We start from the raw sequence: 21,741 nt of genomic DNA, 5'->3' as shown, positions 1-21,741 counted from the left end.
ATCTATTTTTCTATCATCATATCTCCAGAATTTCTTCCCCTAATTATAATTTACACAGAAGAAGTTGTGTAGGATGTGGGCATCCTGTCATTTCTCTGGGCACCAATCCCATTGAATTAATCTGTGTTTCTTCATTCTTATGGCACCATGTGGACTCAGATTTCCAGAATCCTTTTTCATAGTATCTCTATTTCCCTGGAAAAGGAAATGTTTTATGGTATTCTTAAGCAATAAAGATGCCTCTTCTTAGAGTGCATGATCCCCAAAGTACTTGTGAAATGTACTAATCCTGATAGTTTACAGGCTGAAGTGGTGGTAAAATTAACAAAACTGTGGTCACAACATTAGAACATTCTGTTAGTTTCTCACTGCTGTAATGAGACTCAGCTATTGGAGGTTACCATCCTGGTAGTTCAATTAAACACGAAGAAAAGAAATCCTCTTCTGTTTTGTGTAAATTACTTTCTCAGGGCAATTAGTTCTAAAAATTTTCTTTGTGATATTCAAGAGAGACAAATAACTCCCACGGATTCTTTTTTTTTTTTTTTTTTTTTTTTTTTTTTAATTTGGATTCCTGAGTCTCAAAGCAAGTGTTTTCCTATTTCAGAAAAATCGTTAAGATATTTGATTTATTAAACATGTCTCCTCATTCAGTCACAATGTAATCACTTCTTGCTTCAACAAGTGGTTGTGATCACCCTTGAAAGATATTTTACTAGCTGACATTTTTCCACATGTAAGTTCTATGAGTTAAAACATTGGGAATTTAAAAACAACAACAACAGCAGCAGCACATATCCTAAGGGAGCTGGCTTGCTGCTGTCCTTTCTAAATCTGGGCTCTAGCTTATTCTTCTAGGCTTCTTTATTTGCTGCTTTCATCTCCTGACCCTTACAGGGAGGATGATACCGATTACTTCACCTAAGTAGACAGTTTCCAGATAGAGAAGTTTGTAAACATTAAACCAGAAAGATGAGCTTTTATAAAATCATTTCTTTTGGCTTTACTTCTCTGCTGCATTTTGAAAGAAAAGAAGTGGGCAGGAGAACATAAATCAGAAATATCACACTCATCTCAAAAACACCTTGCATTGTTAACTTGAGAGAATCATCCCCAGGCATAGGGTTCGGAGAGGTAGCTTAGTTGCTGAAGTGTCTGTGGCTTGCATTCAGGGAGCTCTGGGTTTGATCTCTAGCAGGTATAAAACCAGAGGTGTTGACACATACCCTGCAATATGAGTACTTGTGAATGGATGATCAGAAATTCAATGTCATCTTTGGCTATGGAGGGAGAGAGGAAACCCTGAGCTACATGAGACTCTTTGTTTCCAAAAGAAAGAAAGAAAGAAAGAACAAAAGAAAGAAAGAAAGAAAGAAAGAAAGAAAGAAAGAAAGAAAGAAAGAAAGACAGGCAGACAGACAGGAAGGAAGGAAGGAAGGAAGGAAGGAAGGAAGGAAGGAAGGAAGGAAGGAAGGAGAGAGAATAAAAGGAAAAAAGACCAAACTCTAAAAGGAAAAAAATATATACCCAAATTATAGAATTTCATCACTACTTGTTACAAAGCCTATAGTTCATACTAGAAAGATACAGTCTGACAGTTGTGTCCCTGTGGAGTGTGATTTTTTTGATCTATAGAAGAGACTGATTTATATCTACTTTGCTTTTTGTTTTATAATGAACAAGCCAAATAGATATCTATAAGACATGAACTTTAAATCCTGGCAACTTGTAAAAATTTCTGTCAGTTGCTCACATAAAAATAGCTCTCTTACACACAGTGACTGGGAAGATGACACACGTGGATGAAAACTTAGAATACATTCTTCCCTATTACCTGCGTGCAGAACTACATGGTGCCATTGACAAAGCCAACTCTACCTTCTATCTTCCACCCACTCACTCTAATTCACCCTGGCCCGATTTTGTTACTTTATGCCCCCTGGGATGATTTTTCACCCCAGCTTTGGCAAAGTACTCTATGCTAATCCCTGTGATTTATTCTTGGTTGCCAGTACTCATTTAGGCACTGGTAGTCATTCTAATTCTAGAGAATGAAAACAGAGATAAGTGTACTAGGAGAGAGTAGTAGAAATGCTTCTCCTTCTTTTTAAAACTAGGTATTTTCTTCATTTACATTTCCAATGCTACCCCAAAAGTCCCCCATACCCCCCCCCCACTCCCCTACCCACCCACTCCTACTTCTTTGCTCTGGCGTTCCCCTGTACTGAGGCATATAAAGTTTGTAAGACCAATGGGCCTCTCTTTCCAATGATGGCCGACCAGGCCATCTTCTGATACATATGCAGCTAGAGACACGGGCTCTGGGGGGTACTGGTTAGTTCATATTGTTGTTACACCTATAGGGTTGCAGACCCCTTTAGCTCCTTGGGTAATTTCTCTAGCTCCTCCACTGGGGGCCCTGTGATCCATCCAATAGCTGACTGTGAGCATCCACTTCTGTGTTTGTTGGCCCCGGCATAGCCTCACAAGAGACAGCTATATCTGGGTCCTTTCAGCAAAATCTTGCTAGTGTATGCAATGGTGTCAGCGTTTGGAGGCTGATTATGGGATGGATCCCCGGGTATCAATTCTCCAATAAAAAGTCATAGACTAACAGACTGGCTACACAGACAGGACCCAACATTTTGCTGCTTACAGGAAACCCATCTCAGGGAAAAAGACAGACACTACCTCAGAATGAAAGGCTGGAAAACAATTTTCCAAGCAAATGGTCTGAAGAAACAAGCTGGAGTAGCCATTCTAATATCTAATAAAATTGACTTCCAACCCAAAGTTATCTCCTTTCTTACAAAACTGCTGGAAAATTAGTACTCTTCCCTGTCTCTTGATGCTCCTATAAGCTTAACAATGCCAAGGGTTGCTGCAGCCATTCCATGATGAAGAAGAAAGCCAGAAAACAGCAAGAGACTACATTGATATAATAGCAAAGTCAGATAGAAATCGACTGAAATCAGGGAAATAGTTTATACCTGGACTCTACATGAAGTAATTTTAATTGAATTTTGTGACTTGTAGTAAATTAGTATTAATAGTGGATGATCTAAAACTGCTGTGTGATTTTTTTAATTTTAGGTCCACCAGACATGTTATACTAGGTATTCTTAAGAAACGATATCCATAGACATTTTGAAACTACGTGTTTAAGATTGGGTGGGTAGAAGGAAAGAGGTCAAATAGCCAAGAACTGTATAATCCATTAATAAATAGGTCTTTGAAGATAAATGTTGCTAATTTGTCAATCATCAAGCTAGATAGTAATAATAAAGTTATACTTAACCTATACTGGAGATTATTTTATTAAAATCATTCATTAAATGCACTATTTATATATCTATAAATATATGGTATATTGCTTTATAGAATACTACTTATTATATATTAATGACTATATATTGTGAGGTTAGTTGTTAAGAACTTCATAAAATGTTACTTATCTTTCTTGTTTAGTTCTCCCACTGAATTGACTCTCATATGGAAAAAATATTTATTCACATGTATAGGCACTAAAACCTGAGGATTATAAACTTCTGATCATTAAAAAAAAACCACTACAAAATTGCAATTATTAAATTTACTTTAGGCAGTGATCCCAATGGGGAGCACAGGTAGTCATAAAATATTTGAAAGATGCCAGAATATTTTAGAAACTGCAGTGATGAGAACTTTGCTCAATATTTCAAAACCTTGTTCAGTAGTGGCTAGTGGTCAAACACACATATATAAATGTGTGTCACTGTCACCTTGGATGGAAAACTATACTGCCTCAGAACATGAAATACTATTTGTGGACATTGAATCAGAAAGCATGTGACATAAAGAATTGGGCATCTGTTCTGCACTAGGACTGAATCATACAGAAACACACACATGAGAACTATACACTATACAAGTCATCAGCTCCTAAGGGAAGCATTCAAGAAGAAAGGTACAAAAGCAACTGTAATAAAGTATCTGTCATTCTTGGCTTTTACTGGAGAAGATGGATGAGGCATCTTCTTCCTACAGGGCAACTGGAATGATTTCATCTTTGACTACAATTTATATATTTGTATTTTTGTCTGTTGAGTGACCTGGGACAAGTAGAGGATATGGATAGCTTTTGACATGGCTAGACATATAGGAATATGAAAATGAACCTAAGGCTAGAACTGTACCTTAAACATCTAGGGTCAATCTCTTTGAGCCGCCATTTAACATATTCTGCTTCACTGCTCTCTTTAGCAATATCAAGGTGCATACATTGTCTGCAGAAGCTAGGTAAAACACACATGCAAAGATGTCTTTTACCCTCCCTATCTTAAACACACACACACATGCACACACACAAGCACACCTTCAAATACTGAGCACATACCGATCCAGAACTTCTATGTAATGCCAGATACATATATATCTGGCATTACCTGACATGTCTGATGAATCTAGAAGTAGAAAAACACATTGTAGAGCAGAGTTTGTATTACTCATTGTTAAGATACATTTGACTGAAAACTATAAACGTTTAATAGAAATGGCTGACATAAAAACTCTTCATCTTACTTTATCAGTAATACAGAAGAAGTAGGGTAGTTGTATGGCTCCTTTATTCAGTGGATTTCCACCTTTTCTCTATGATATCTTCAGTGCATTACATATCTATCTTCCGTGGGTGGTGCATCAAACTTGTTCTTACTAATGAGCAGGACAGCTATATAGAATCCTCCCAGGTGTGCCTCTCATTGAGGGTATAGTTGTAGCCCTAGCATCATCTCTCTAAACATACAGGAAAAACAAACGTTCCTTTTCACTTACAAAATCCCCTAGAGCCTCAGCAAAGAACATTTAAAAGTTATTCATACTGATTTTTTGTTATTTTCCTCTTGATTGTCTTCCAAGAATGTGTGATGGTAAAATTGTAGGGCATACATCTACTATTGAACCAGGAAGATATAGTAGGTCAAGGAAAAGTGTTTTAGAAAAAAAACAGAATTAAACAGAAGTGGGTATTTGAGAGTGCTGTAGTAAGTAAGTTTAACTCTGACAAGAGAACACCGTTTGGTTCACATGTTTCCCAGACTGAGATGTAAGGTATAATTTATTTCTCAGTATAAATTTTAGATATATTTTAAAACCTACTGTTCCAAGAACATAGACTTAAATAAGTGGTGCATTGGTTTACGTTGGTACATTATTATGGACTGTTAAGTAAATGGATTTGTTCTTTATATTTTATATAGTATAAAATATTGCAACAGTGATAAAGGTAAGCTGCAGGAAACTTTGAGAATTTTTTTTCTCCAATATAGGAGTAAGCTCTGTGGCTTATGATTACTCTGGTGGTTTTAGGTATGATAGAACAGTGAAGACGTCCTGAATTGAAGACAGCAAAAGGAGGCTCATGGTTTATAATTAAGATGAGATAAAGAGTTGAGGAAAGACGCATGGACAAGTGATATAGCAATGATGACAATGATAATTATCATGTTGCTGGAGATGGATAGCTTTTATGGAGAATGTATGAGATGTCAGTAGATGCTTTAAACTCATTATGGTTGTTACTACACTTAAACCTCACATTAACCCATAAGACCATCAATTAAAGCTGGAAAATGAGTACAGGGTGAAGCTAGAGGAAATCATTAAGGTAACTTCAAACCCAATCCTGGAGATACTGGGGAAGATGTGAGAAAGATGATCAATATTTTTTGCAAGGTTAGGAAAGAGCAAAGGGGAAGTTTAACTTTAAAGGAGTATACTTATGCTTTCATTCATTTCTGACAGGCTTACTGGTGTATTGAGCCTTGTACCTGGTGTTCTAGTTCCAGAGGCAAATGATACATAACCCTGTCCCATGGAAAGTCATGATCCTCTGTGGGAGGACCAAGGAAATTGTGGTGGACACAAAGAAGGTGACATTAGTTTCAGAGCTCCTACACTAGAGTCCCTCTTTGAGGCCTTACAAGCCTAGAAATCATACATAATTAGCATTACTTGATTCCTATTGGCATTTCCAGAAGACTGTGGATTCTGCTCCACATTACAGTTTGATTCTGATGTTTACCAAAAATTCTACAAAGAGATCTAGCACATTACACCTGGACGTTTCCAGTAAGGATAGCACAAACACAGGACAGCAACCTTTGCTACGTAGCCTAAGTTGACCTTGAACTCACAATCTTCCTCCCTCAGTGTTGAGATTTCCAACCATAGCCAACACTCTATTCAGATCCAACTTAAACTCTGTTGTCTTTCGTTTTAATTATTACATTGTATGCTATTTCGGTTTGCTAATACTGCTGTAACAAAGTATTGCAAACTTAGAAACCAACAGCTCTAACTTTTTACTTTGCAATGCTGGAAGTAAATGCCTGAAATGGATCTCAGTGGGCTAAAATAAAGGTGTCAGAGATGGGTCCTTTAGAGGCACTTCATAAAAGAATCTATTCCATTGACTTTTTTTTAAATCTCCCAGGGCCACATGTATTCTTTTTTTTACAGCCCTTTTGTTCCATCTTCAAATCCAGCAGCATTGTATCTCTCTGGCCATCCTTACAGTTACAACCACTTGTGTGATTAGTCTGGGCCCTTTCAGACAATGTAGAATAATTGCTCTATCTCAAAGATATTAGTGTATCACATTTGCAAGATTCTTTCTGTTCTGTGAGCTAATGTGTTATCAAAGGATTAAGATGTAGTTATCTTGTAGTGTCATTCTGCAGACTAAGGACACATATTAAATTAGTTATGGACCTCTCTCCTTTCATTAAACTTCATTCTAATATAAATTGAAGGGGACTTTGATTAACCAGGACTAAGGAATTTAAAGTAAAAATTAAGTGGTTTTTTTTTTCTAACAGTGCTTAACTGCCAGGAAGTTTATTTTACATTCTAAACTCTCAGCTACAATTTCCAGATGGATATTCAACTGCCCTGAAATCCAACATTACTCCTAGTACATTAGATCTCTTCTTCCATTTTTCTTCTCAAACATCTAAGACATCTCCTAAGATGCCTTCTTAGACCTTTATTCCTAAATAAAACTGCATCTGACATCACTGGAAATTCAGAAACAATATGAACTGAACTTCCATATGGTCCCCTCTAATCTACCTCACCTGAACCCTTGCCCAAATAACCAATTTCTAGTTGTTATCACTCCAGGCAAGGTAAAATTCTCCACGATCATTTATTCTAGGAAATTATCTCAGTGAATTCCCTGAACTTCAATTCTTCCCTCTCTCTGATGAATTTTGAAGCTGTGGAGTACGCCAGAGTATCTTTATCTAAATCCAGGAAGCCCCAGTCTCCACAAATCAGCCTACACAATCATCCCCAAGTGATGGGAAATGCAAATGTTTGTTTGATTGTTTTCATTTCCAGTGAGTCTCCTATCTTATCAGGAATAGTATCATTTCTTTAGGTTCTAGACCCTGGATGTTGTGCTTATCTCCCTCAGGGAAATTACTTTCCCAGTGAATATAACGCTATTTAGAATGTCTACTTTGGGGTATGCATGGGGATTAAGTGGCCACATCGGTCTATAGCTGCTATTATAGTGTGTGGCACTTGTCACACATTCAAACAAGCTCAGCCGATATTCCACATCTATAAATCACCTACCCCAAACAATGTTTCCAGAAATTCTAACCCTTTACAACTTTTTCCCTCTTCCATAAATAATAAAACTTATTTGTAAACTGTTAAATCCTATTTTGATAGAAAGTATGGAAATATCCCACATGCCCTGGCAAAATTTTGTAACAGCTCAGTATTATGAATCATTCCTTGAGGGGATTTGGAACCACATAGTTATAGACAAAGCCTCTAGCCGACAAGTTTTATAGCAGTTCTATTAGGTAATGGTATTTACTTTAATGGCCTCTTTCAAAATCAGGAACAAGGAAACACATCAAATTAACTAGATTTTAAAGTAATGCTATAAAGAATAATCTCTTTCCTGATAGCTTATCTCATGTGCATTAAATTCAAAGCCTTTTCAAAGTTATCATGTCCTTCAGTATAAACTCTGTTTGCTAAAATTTCCACTTTCTTAGGAATGCAAAGAATGTTTGTGTTCATGAAAAGGAGATAGTCCTATTGGTGATGATTACATAGGGCACTTGTGAGCTAAGTGGGTGGGAAAAAGATAAGCTTCTCCTATACCCTCCGAAAGCAAGGCCAGGAAAGACAAGAAAGCCTGGCTGTAAATGAAACAGTAGCATGACATTATCATCTCTAGTACAGGTTCTGCAAGTACAGGAGAACGTCTCATCAGTGTGGAGGGTATCTATGTGTGAGATTCATGTGAAATGGATTGACAGAGAATGGGAATGATAACTACAAATGTCGTGGCAATGGGGGAGAAGAAAAAAGCAAAACAACCATGACTTCTGTTACTGACATCTACATTCTGCCCATCAGTAGACACCCTCTAGATTGGTTATGAACTCTGTCACATCCTCCAACAGAGTATCAGAGATTTCAGCCTAAAGAAAAAGCAAAGCATGGCTCAGAGACTCACTATCCAATGTCAAACTCTGTATTCCAAAATTTGTCCTATTTGTAGCGTCAATAACCAACTTTTCTATTGCAAAGGTAATTGCCTAAGTTCAAATGGCTAGTGTGAGAATGGAGGGATGATAAGATGGGTACTTAGGTTCTAGACTTTAGACTCCTAAACTAGTACACCCAAGTCAAAAAGCAAAACAAAATAAACAAAAACAAAGCCTAGACCCATCACCACCATGAATGAAAGAATATTGAGCATATGCTTGTATGTAAGGTGAAATGGCTTAGCCTAGGTCCTGAATATTTGGGACCTGATAATGACAGTGAAGGAAGGTTGTCATATGTATTATAGGTGATTTATCAATATTTCTGACTTGAACCCACTTGATGACAATAGAACCTTCTCCCAAAGTATGACAGCCAAATGGATGGCCAGAAATTGGCAGATGTCCTCTGGGAGATGAAAGGCAAGATCAGCTCTACTTGAGAACCACATTGTACATGCATGCACGTGCACCTGTGCATGTGCACACACACACACACACACACACACACATACACATACACATACACATACACATTATATATTATGATAGTTGTTTTTCTGTTAATGTATGGATACAACTAAATATCCGAGATAAACAATTTAAAAGGCATACATATATATGGTGTTACAAGTTTTAGTCCATGGTCACTTGGATCCCCTGTTTCTGGGCTTATTTTGAGGCACGTTGTGGTAGAACAAAACTGCATGGTTTATGATGGCAAGTAGGCAGACTGTCAGAGAGGAGGCCTTGCTTGGACTAGACTCAGTTTCTTCCCTCTAAGTACCATCCCCTCCAGTTTTCACCACCTCCAGACAATCCACTCCTTCATGCATTTTGTCAGTGGGTTAACCTATTGATAAAAGTCAGAGCCCCTGGAATCCCGTGGCGTCCCTAAAGCCTTACCTCAGCAATACAGATAAAGCCTTCTACACAGGAACCTATGAGGAATTTTGAGATGAAGTAGAATATGCATGTATTCATGTACTTATCTGATGAATAAATATTAATAACATGTCTACCTTCCAGACACTTGCCTACATTCTTCTGCTTTCATTTTTTGTTTTAAGCCCACTGGTCAAAACTCTTTATGAACAAGTTTACTATAGTTTCAATAATAAATTACAGTTTTTTTCATTCTGCCTCAAGTTAGTTTTCTCTGTCATGCAATTATAAAAACTGCCTTTGCAGATGACAGTAATCATTCAGAGACAGCTTTCTATGGACTAAATGAATTCAGGTCCCTTCTTCTCAGGTCTGTGGGAATCAGGCCTTGTGTTAAAGTACCAGGAAAGCAGTGTGCCTGGACTCAAGTGTCACAGTAACAAAATACTACCGAGACTGGCTACAAATGAAGTTCTTGGCAATAATGTTTCAGATTCTCAGTGTGTAAGGGATCAAACCTGCAAGCTTAATAACAGATCTGAGACATTCTTCCTAGATAGTTATTTTGAAATCAAGTTGTCTCAGCTTTTCTTCCAAACTTTTTAGTTGACCTTTCTATAAGCATTCTTCTTGGTTGATGTGAATCCATGAAAACTTTTGAGTTATGCCTGGCTTTCCTCCCCCAACCCCCAGTTAACCTTTTTAAAAAATATTTAGCCAGCATGTACATTGTCTTGTTTGTACATGTCTTTCAAAATGGGCAGGGATGCCAGCTATCCACTAAGAAGCTGTAGTTTCCACTCTGTGTTAATGCTAGCCGTGAGAATAATGTGCAGCCTGTGGCTTTGGCAGAACAGGTGGCTGGCAGACCCCCCACAGAAAGGCAGATCATGCAAACAGGGCCTTACCTTTGGGGATGGTGATCTGACAGCCCAGGTCACAGTCCTGCTGCAACTGATAAAAAGCCACTTCCTGCAGTCGTGCCCGCTCCAGCTCTGAGAGGCTCTGGATGGGGACTGACCTCAGGCGCACGCTACGACCAGACATGCTGTTCCAGGTGAAGTCACCCTGCCGGCCAAGGGAAAAACAAGAAGCGTTACACAGTTCACTCATTTGTCACAAACTTCCTTCTCTCTTAGGCAGAAACAGAGGCAAACAGATTTCACATTTGTGTTCCATAGTTGGCTCTCTAGTCCTCAAACCAAATCCTGTCTTAGTTTAGTATGCATTTTCTTAGTCCGTTGCAAAAAATCAAAACATAACCTGGCTTCTGGGTTAAAAGTTCTCATTTGATGGCGCATGCATAGGTTAAGGAAAACCATGTGCTTGTGAGGAACCTACTTCCTCTATATATGTATGTATATATATATATATATATATATATGGGAAATATATTTTTGTGTGTATTTTCATAACAGGAAAAACTGTGCTAGTACTTTCTATTATGTGCATTTCATAGAGGGAACAATTTTTTTTTTTTGCGAGAGTACGGTGTATCATTGTTTGTGCTGTATGCTTTTTTATTCGTCTAGCAACTCGTTGAGGTGATCAGCATTTTTTTACATTACCAATATCATAATTGTAGCATTGAATAAATTATATTGCAAAATTATACTATATAACAATATGATTTTATTTAGTATCCTAGGGGATCTATTTTAGGAGTCCCTGCAGATATTAAAATATATACGTGCTCAAGACTTTGTGATTTGCATTTTTCCCTGGATAAGAAACAATAAATATGTTTGTAACTTTAAATTTTGTTTAATTTTTGTTTATTTGGGGGTATGTGTGCAGGCACAGTTGTGTCACAGTACACTTATGGAGATCAGAGGACAACTTGACACAATACGTTTTTTTTTTTTCTTGTGTTCTGGAATTCCTGGAATTAAACTCATATCCCTGACACTAGTTTACTCAGTGATCCATCTTGCTAGCCCGTTTTCATCTTTAAGATATGAAATTTGAATATTTAAGGAAGCTCTTTTTTGTTATCTAAGTGTAAAAATAAAATTACATATCCCTTTGAAAAAGTATTTAAAAAGCTGTTCTATAGAGGATTCTACTACCTTTTAGCTGATATTGGCAGCCTCTGTTTTTACCAAGGGTCATAGAGTAATATTTCATTCCTTGTGGGCCCTCTTGATCCTGTTTCAATAACCTAACTGCCTCTGGGACATTCAAGTAGCCATAGATAATTTATAAAAGAATTATGTTGTGGCTTATTTGATAAAACAATTTACAAAACTATATAGCGGGCTACATTTGGCTAGTGGTCTACATACATTCTCCCAATCTCAAAACTATAATTTATGAATGAAATTAACTGATTCATAACATTCCTACCATGTTTTTATTATTCTATCCTCATGGCTAATTCAAACAATATTCAATAGTACGTACCTCATAGTAAGCACTGTAGTAGGCCTGAGATTATTCAGATAACAGTATAGCCTCTGTCCTTAAAGTGTTACCTTTCAGGTAGCAAGAACACAATCTAGAAACTAGACATATTATGATCTTAGAAACATGTGTCAAATGCAATGGCTGCCTAGAAGACAGAGCGTTACCATCTGTCTGTAGATCAATGAAGGCATTGTAGAGAAGGTAATGTTTTGATGGAGACTTGAAAATTGACTAAGAAAGATAAGGGTTTTCCCAGCACAAATGAGGAAACAGACTTATTCTATACATCTGGAAAGATAGAAATAGCAGCGAGCAAAACAAAGCACAAGTCTAGGCCAGACTCCTTAAAGTTTTCTGTGTAAGCAATGCAAAGTAGATTTTCGTTTTTTTTTCTCAATAAATACCAGTATATGAGGAACACTGACTAAAAGAGGAACACAATCAGATCTGAAAAGGAAAGAGGGGTGCTAAGAAATGTCTTAAAACACTCAGGGGGAGAACACATTGAAAATAAAGAGATAAGAAGTGCAGAAATATTGGGCAGCAGGGCATGATGGTGTATATATGTGAGCTCAGTACTGGGGACTCAGAGCCTAGAGGATCTTGGGTGTGAGGATACCCTGGGCTATGTAAACTCTATCTGAAAAAGCCCCCCCCCCACAGAGAGAGAGAGAGAGAGAGAGGGGGGGGGGATAGAGAGAGAGACACACAGAGACAGAGACAGAGAGACAAAGAGAGACAGAATGAATCATTCATAAATTATAGTTTTGAGATTGGGAGAATGTATGTAGACCACTAGCCAAATGTAGCCTGCTATATAGTTTTGTAAATTGTTTTATCAAATAAGCCAGAGACAGAAAGACAGAGACTAATCATTTTGACTCAAACTTGGAAAGATATTCCAATGAGAAATGAAGAGAGAGGAAGAGAAACAGAGGAAGGCAGAGACAGAGACAGAGACAGAAATCTGGAGAGAGGGGGCTGGACACAATGAACTGTCTTATAATGCATGAAGCATTTCTGCACTGTAAATGTCTATCTGATTCAAAATACTAATATTTCAGAGGATGAGGAACCCTGACAGGGTATATATTAGATCTGCTGTTAAGCTCGAATATGGAGAATCCCCTTAAAATAATGGTGCCAGGAAATCTTATCATTTATACATTTTGTTATCAGAGGCATGAACTATGTATTTTACGAATATCATTTAGGATTCTTTATGTTATGCACATAAGAAAAATCCTAAGAGCTATTTTTGAACCAGCTTCAAGAAACACAAATACCACAAAATAATACATAATAAACAAACAAAAACCTCAATAAAATAGAGTTTTGTTTAACTGGAGAGGACCTCACCAACAATGTCAACTAAAGAGATTTCTTTCCCATCAAAAGTCTATGTATCCACATTTAGTTAAAAGAATTAAAAGGCAAACCCAAAACTCAATGTCTATGTTTTATTTAGAAAGGTAATTCTTTTGGGCTGATCTGCAAATCTTTACAAACAGATTTGAGTTTACCATGAAATAAAATTGATTGAAATAATTTTGGTTGAGCCTACAGCAAGCTGTTTTGTTATGTGTTTAGGGCTTCTCTATAATTGGAGTATCTCTTTAACCACACCCAATAATAAACTGGCCAATCCAAGAGGGCCAGGAAGGGATTGATATAGTTCTTGTCAAACTATTTTCTGTCAACTCAGTATGTCAGAATCATGGTGGGGAAATTATTGCTGTCAAACATGCACATTTTTGATTTAACATGGACTTCCAAATTTAAAGTACCACACCTCTGGTCCAATTATATGTGAACTTTTTGACAAGATTCTGAACATCTTTGAGTCTCAGATTCCTCAGTAGTACATGCAGAAAGAGGAAGAATTAACTCTCAGGCATGTGTGGATCACACACGACAATGAAAATGAATTTCTCGTGGAGGGCTTATTAGCTCCTGACAGGATGTGAATAAGTGATAATTTAAGTTATAATTAATATTAATCATCACTCTAAATTTGTACGTCCTTCTGAAGCATGGCTCTTTCAGTGACATGTAAAACTCTTAAAGAAACGTGTGCTGAAGTTTTGAATAAATAGTTCCACTATGTGTTGGAGTAGATTTCTTTTTTTCTAGGTGCCAGTTGGATCAGGGTTTTTTGAAGGCAAGAAGCACAAGGTAAATAGCTTAGAGACTAAAGAATGGTCTGTCATTTAGATCATAAATGTCACAAGTACTAATGATATATAATAATAATTAGTAAAGGCATGCTTCCCATATAGTCATATGCACTACTGAAGCATAGTATACATTGAAATACCAAGCCACACAATAAACATTTCTGCCTTGGTCTTTCTCGCTCCAAAATAAATATGTGACAATCACAGGAAACTTCCTTCTTTGTGAGCTTCTGGGGAAAGCTGAGTGTCTATGTGGCTGTCACACCACTATGTGTCTCACTGGCTGGACTCATCAAAGAGACAGTTCCTTTCTGCACTCAACAGGAAACCAGTTTTCAATTGTCCTCTCTTGACTCCTTACTCCTCAGTATACTTTATGAGGATTTAATACCTCTTCTATGTCATATACTTTCAGAAATCCATTGACTCTGGACTTTGTAATTTTAAAAAAGTAGTTCTATTTTATCTTGAGCATGGATTTCAGAAGATTAGACATAGTTTCTAGGGATGTTAGCCTACTTTGAACTTTCACCTTCATATAGAACTGCTACTTGAAGAGTGTCCAAATCCAAACATGCAAAGGCCTATCTTGTTTATTCAACAAGTATTGGATGAGGGTGTTCTACAGGCCAGGAGCTCTTCAAAGTACTTAAGACTCATTAGTGAACAAAAGAGAAAGCAGATAAAAACACAGGATGGCCAAGTATCTCACAGGAAGTTACACGATGACAAGCACTGGCAACGCATATAGAACAGGGCAGAGGAAGAAGGATTACTGTGGGGGCTTTGTGGACAGCCCTTACAGAAATGATTGACAAGCCATGCAGAATTCAAGAGCCAAGGATCCCACTGGCTGACATGGAGTAGTTGCTAAAAGCAACAACTTCCTCGATTTGGGTCCTGGCACCGCTATTTGTCAGCCAGTTGGGTTTTTAACAAGCTAATACTTCACTTTCATCATCTGTGAAATGGGAACGATGAGTATTTTTCTTATAATATCTTGACTAGAACAGGAATCAACAAGCTGCTGCCCATGAGCCAAATCTTGAAGTTGTATTGGAGCACAGTTACAATCACTCCTGTGGACACTGCCTGTGGCTGTGTTCACACTTCAGCAGTAGAGCTACAACAGCTTGCAACAAAGTCTGCCTGGCCCACAGAGTGGAACCATTTTAGTATCTGGCCCTTGCAGAAAATATTTTCTGACCTTTGCACCAGTTTAAAAATACTAAGGCAAATTTATATTTACAATTAACCCTTTAGAGTAACTTTTCTTGTCTCCAAGATTGTGCCTCTTTGGAATATATCCTGAAGAGCCCATAAAGAGTCTGTATAAAATGGCAATGTGATAATTGAGATGTCGGAAACATAGATGGTAGGGTGAAATATAAATTGTTTTCTAGGGACCTTGAGCTGATGAAATATCTCAGTTGCCAAGGGGATTTGTTTCCAAGCTTGAAGAGCTGATCTCAGTCATTCTGAATTCATATGGTATAAGGAGAGAACTAACTCTGACTGCTTGTCTTCTGACCTCAGGCATACCGTGCCACATACAAGAACATGAAGGTGCCCACATATATAAATAAAAATGTGAAAAAAGTTAAAAGAAATGGTTATGTGAAAATGGCTCATATATGTGTGAATTATTGATAGACCTAAAAGAAAAAAAGAATATTGTCAAACCTGGAAACCTGCTAACACCATCTGGGAAAATAAATGACATGTACATATTTTCTTACAGGAAAGTCCTTGCTAATGGTTATCACAGAGATGACACATCCACATGTTCAATGTCTTTAAGTGAAAAAGATGTGAGGCTGAAAGGCCATTTTCTCTTTTGAATTTCTCCAGTTGAGCCATGAACTTTTCTAGTATCCTTATATTCAATTCTTAGTTTTAAGCTTTGCTCAAATTATGGACGCAAAATAGTCTACATGGAGCCCATGATGTATAAAGTTGAAAAAAATTGCATGGATAAATGGGATGGGGAGTTTCCGGAGGGGAGACCTAGAAAGGGGATAATACTTGAAATGTAAATAAAGAAAATATCCAATAAAAGAAAAAAATCTTAAAAGAAAAAGGAAATGTCTCGGTGACAGGGATAATCTGTGTGCCTTTCTATAATTAAATCTGTTCACTAAAATTAGAAGAATTGGCCCTTAGTAATGGATGAGGCCTTGAAAATTCTGCTCACATTATAAATTGTTCAGTGTCAACTAGTTAACACCCTATGATCATTATTTATATTATCCCAGACAATGGTTGCCATATCCTTGAGGATAATGACATCATTATTATCTTTGTATTTGCAGATGGAGAAACTGAGGCACAAACTTTATGTAACTTTCCCAGATTATAAAATGAGTGAACATTAGAGTTGGGATTTGAAATCAGGTTTTGGGCTCTAGAATTTAATCTCATAACCACTACTACACACACATGCGAACATCTCTCAGGAGATACAAGCCCAAATCCCTCACCTTACAAATAAGCAAAGCAACAGCTATGAGTAAAGTCACCCTTACAGCAGCAAAGGAGGACCCTGAACATGAGAGTGAAATTGCACTTCTTTTCACCACTAAGCCATGTCAACAGCAGATTCTTTACAGTTAGGTAAGCCAGAATGTGTTTCTAAACATAGTAGCTTAAGACCTTTCCTTTTGGTGCATTACCCTTGTCTCTGTATAAGTTGCTTTCCAAATCCTGTATCTGTTCCTGAAACCACAGGCAACATGTTGCAGCACATGGAAGAAGTTGAGAGAGGAAGGTAAAACCTTTGACTCTGAGACCTCCAATCAACCGGTTCCTGAGTCTTGCAGCAATCAAAGGAATAATGCTGCTCCTGTTAATTGCAGAGCACGCCTTCCTGCTGTGGATTGCACATTTCCCGCTGCTTCAGCATCATCAATCAGTCTGGAAACGAGCTGTGCTCATAAATCTCTATCGGCGCAAGCAGTTTTAGCAGCCACACACCCCACATGCTGATTGTTCACTTTTCTTCCCAAATCACAAGCTAGGTATGACAGAATTACATTTCTTATCACAATCACCTTCTGTAAGAGAAATAGGAGTATAGGTATATAGACACGGTGCTTACCCATGAATTCTATTCTCGGTGTCTTTGCTGTCTTCTCTAATCTAACTGAACTTAGCTTGGACTAGGAACTTGACTCTGCTTTTTTAAAAAATATTTTTTTTTTTGGTGAAAAATGAAACTTGAAACAGAAAATCTTATCAGGTGTGAGAGAAATGTCCCAGATGGCTCAACTATGACTCCAGGATACTTTTTGCTGCAATCTTTTTACCAGACCAATGAGAAGTTAGTTCCTGTCCCTTTTGAACACTGGCAAAATATGTCATTGAGTGAGTGAGTGAGTTTAAGAAAGAAATGAGGAGGGAAAGAGGGAGGGAGGGAGAAAGAGAGACAGACAGACAGACAGAGAGACAGAGAGAGACAGAGAGAGAACAGGCTGGGGAGGAAGTGGGAAGTGGGAGGGCAGAACAAAAAGAGAAATTGAAACTGGATTTTTCTGCTTCATATTTAATAAGATTTTTAAAAAAAAAAAATATATATATATATATATATATATATATATATATATATACTGGAATTAAGAAAGGATTCTACTTTTAAACAGTCTCATGTCCACAGGGATCTACAAATAGTAATTGAATTGAATCGTAACTGCAATGTGCCCTTATTAGGAATCCATCAAAGAATGTTGGATGCCTCTGGTAAACCCGTGGGAGCCTGATAAAGCCCAATAAAGCCCATAGGATACTTTCTCCACTTAGAAAAGCCTCACAGTTAGTAAGCTGTATTATGAAACCACTGATTTCTTAAAAAAAAACATTGCATTAAAAACCAGGACAGATTTATTCTTCTTTATGATAAACCATATCACACGCTTCTTCATTTTATTCTTTGTGGAAACAACACTCCCTGAGAAATGGTTCATTTTCTGAGCAAAGGGATTGGAGTCCAAGTGAATAGCCATGTGACTATGTTTAAGAGAGTTCAAAAGCAAGTAGAGGTGTGGTGTAAAATCAATGGAGGGCAGCAAGAAAATAAAAATTTAAACAGGTTATGCATATAAGAACAATCATTTAAAAAGAGACCATAAGTTTAAAAGAACATGAAGGGGTACATGGAGAGAGAAATAGGAAGGATGATATAATTATTTTCTAATCTCAAAAAGAGGAGAAAAAAGAAAACATTGTCCTTGTCATTCAGTATCATTATTTCTGTGAATTCCATATGGCAATAGGACAAATACAATTCAAAAACACATTTTTGTTTCACTGTCAATATGATGTTATAATTCTCTCGTGGGTCTCAAGTGAATTTAGACAAAATAATTACTGTGGTTATAATGGACTGAGCAATGATTTTATGGAAACTCATACTGATTTCTAAGATTCAGTATGATTTTCTATGGGATTAATCATGAAAGGTACACAGTCTCTGTTCATGATATGTGTTTAACATGAGGGAAAAAAATCTTAAAAACAACAAAATGCCACATGGTGTTACTAGAGTGATGAAAGAGAAAACCAGAGTAAAAGTTACCTGCTACTGTACATACATCTACCTATATCAACCTCAAATCTCCAATATTGAAAGTGCTTGGGAAAATAACCAATATGGTTCAAATAATGCCAGATAATCATTCATAGATGTAAGATGCACATTTAAAGTTATTTGATATTGTCACTTCACATAAAACCAATAAATGCAATTATATTTTTCACCATTAGTTACTTTAGAAATACTTGGTAATATTTAATTCATATGGTGTCATACCTTTTTCTAAGTATTTTATGGGTACTGACTCATTTACTTGTGAAAAAATTTTTAAGTAATAAGTTAGTGATACTTTCATCTCTCCACTACAGACAAAAAAGAAATAGGATCTTTGAGACATTAAGTAACTTGCCCAAAGATTCACAACTCTTGAGTGGTGCAGCTGTGATCACAATCCCCATAGAATTACAAACTAATCAAAAGAAACCCACAGTCCACAATCATTACCTGTTTATCAATGTTCATATGAAAGAGATCATATTAAGTAATATCCAGTATTTAAGGAAGGATTTCTCTTCTAATCTCTTATTATAAATTTACATGTATGAGTATTTACACAAATGCATTTGTGTGCACTACATTTATGCAGCATCCATAGAGTCCAGAAAGGGGCATCTGATCTTCTTGAGCTGGAATTACTGGCAGTTGTGACTCCATGTGGGTGCTGAGAACTAAACCCAGATCATCATCAGCAAGAGTAGCAAGTGTTCTTAGCCACTGAACAATCTCCCCAGTGCTGAAGTCACCATATAGACTAGACTGACTTCAAACTCATAGATATTTATCTGCCTATGCCTCCTAAATGCTGGTCTTAAAGCCATTCACCACCATGCCTGGCCAATTATTATTATTATTTTAATAATGAAATCAGAAAATTCAATTTATTCAGTGTGGATATATTGGGACATAGGACAAAGATACCCAATCGTGTCCTCCTTCCAAGCCCAGTTTCATGACCTAACAAGAAGTTATTTTGAAATATGTATATGTAATGCCAGTAAATATGTCATCATAAAGTCACTACTTCTTGAATTGAATAATCTTAACCTCAAGAAACAATGTCTTGAAACTCAAAAGTTTATGAGTAAAATCAAATCAAGCCTTCAAAGGAAATAGAGAAATGATGGGAAAGTTGGGTACTTGGTGTACTTTGGAAAATACATTTAAGCCAGAAAAAGGGTGAAGATAAGGAAGCCTCGTTAAGATTTAGATATCAGCCATTGGAGTAGAACCACTAAGGGACCCAAAAGTCCTCCAAACAACACTGGAACAAAGAGCTTTATTGGAGAGACTTTTGCTAACCAAAAAAATATGTTGTGGATACAACAGTCTTCTTCCAAATACCCAATCCTTAATCATGAAGGGTGGCAAATGTGTTAGCATTCATACTCCCTTCTAGACTTTGCTTTCGTTTATAAATGTGATATTTTACACATTTATGAAAAATACTGTAGAACAACTTTCTCAAGTTTTTTGAGTGAACATGTTTCTGATTGTGTTGCTCTTTGGCTTAAACTAAGTTCCTTATTATGACAGCCAAATCAATGTGTGTTGACTTAAATAGAATAAAACCAAATAGTCACTACATAATAGTAAGTAAGTGTCATGATAATGGAAATTAACCAAGTGTACATTATGTGCTAACCAATTTATATGTGCCACAGATTCCCTTACACAATTTCATTTGGCAGAAGTGACACGAAGTCTACACTCAGGAAAAGAGTGGCTGCTCAGAAAGTCTTAGCCTTGAATTCATGGGCATTCCATTAGCCTTCACTTCGCAGTCTCCCTTGTGGTTAATGGTTAGTTGGATGAATGGGCTTGAGCCACTGGAATGTGATAGATTTTATTTTTAGACCTGCCTTGTCCATAAAACCTGGGCAGAACACAATGGCATGTGTTGTATTCCCAGGTATGGGCCACACCCTGCAGTATTTGTGCTTACCCTTTTGCCCTTTAGTCCTGGTTGGCTTTGAGATTTTTCTATACCTGGATACAGTAGGAGGTGGTATTGTGACAAATCTGAGCCTAAGACATAGAATTCTTGACGACTACTTTTTCTTTCTAGTGTCCCTTGCCCCCTCCTCAAAGAAATCTAACTACTGTGTTGGAGAGATTGTCTATAGAAAGAGACATGAACAGTCCACATGGGAAACAGCAAAGGCTTGCTTGTCCCAATGTCTCAGCTAAACTCCTCCTTAACTAATCTCCCAGATGAATGAAGTCTTCTAATTGAACACTATCAAGTTCAGAAGCACTAACTAGTTGAATTTATCCCATGTTAGAGGTCCAGTCGTGATTGCTTTAAATCCACTAAGGTTTGGAATGGTTTGTTTGTTAAACATTCCTATGTAACCAAGTCACAACAATCTCTTGTGTTAAAAGTGGTAGATCCAGCCTTCTTATTTATCTCCCCCATGGGACTCTGGCATAGCTCATTCCTTCTCTTTTCATGTTTCCTTGGAAAGAGAGGAAGGTGATCAAGTGGATAGTAAAATAAAAAAACAATGATCTTTATGTATTGATTCACTGAGCATGTGGAAAGTCCTTCAGTGACAGAGCAGATAAATGTATTTTGGCATCCTTCATTTTAAATAGTATAAACCCAAATATTAGAAATAGATAATGCTGTTATTTTTTAGAACTAGAACTGCATCCCAAGATAGTATGATGACATTTCACTTAGATACCTATCATTACTGATAGATTTTTTTTTTTTTTTGGTCTGCTTAACCTCCTTTGACAGGCATCACTGAGTTGCCATTTAGACCTGAATTAATAAGACTATACATAAAATTACAAATTGTGAAGGATATTTCCACTCATCTATTCCTTTAAGGAGCTCAGTGCAAATGTGACATCTTTTCGGTTAATCCTCGGATTGCTAAGCAGTCAAGAGACTTTGAGACCAGCAAAAGCATGGGGAGATTCTGCTTTGTCTCAAAGCCACCACTTGTTTTTTCAACTATATACCTGCTACTCCTCTTTGCATTATAGGCACCCTGGCCTTGATCATCTTACTAGTATCCTCCTGTGGCAATTTGTGACATGTCTTCAGGAAGAAGAGTGGTTAGATATTTCAGATACAAAATATGCCACTATTGTAAACCATTAGGTAACTAGAATACTATTCAAG

The 21,741-nt window shown here is 37.1% G+C and overlaps 1 protein-coding gene across 7 annotated transcripts in view; it reads right to left on the bottom strand.

Annotated features, from left to right (window-relative positions):
• The window catches only part of Arhgap6 (Rho GTPase activating protein 6), a 509,347-nt gene that overhangs the window by 73,738 nt on the left and 413,868 nt on the right, over positions 1-21,741 (bottom strand). For all 7 annotated transcript variants that reach the window (XR_003952996.1, NR_109847.1, XM_006528694.1 and 4 more), the window contains one exon: positions 10,346-10,505. Coding sequence is in view for 5 of the 7 variants with exons in the window: in XM_006528694.1 (XP_006528757.1) it covers positions 10,346-10,505 (160 nt within the window). In the remaining 2 variants the exon portion in view is untranslated. The remainder of the gene's footprint in view (positions 1-10,345; positions 10,506-21,741) is intronic.

The sequence above is a fragment of the Mus musculus genome, chromosome X, assembly GCF_000001635.26.
Source record: "Mus musculus strain C57BL/6J chromosome X, GRCm38.p6 C57BL/6J".
Lineage (NCBI taxonomy): Eukaryota > Metazoa > Chordata > Mammalia > Rodentia > Muridae > Mus > Mus musculus.
The sequence above is the reverse complement of the archived record's forward strand: the minus strand, read 5'-3'. Positions and strand labels throughout refer to the sequence as shown.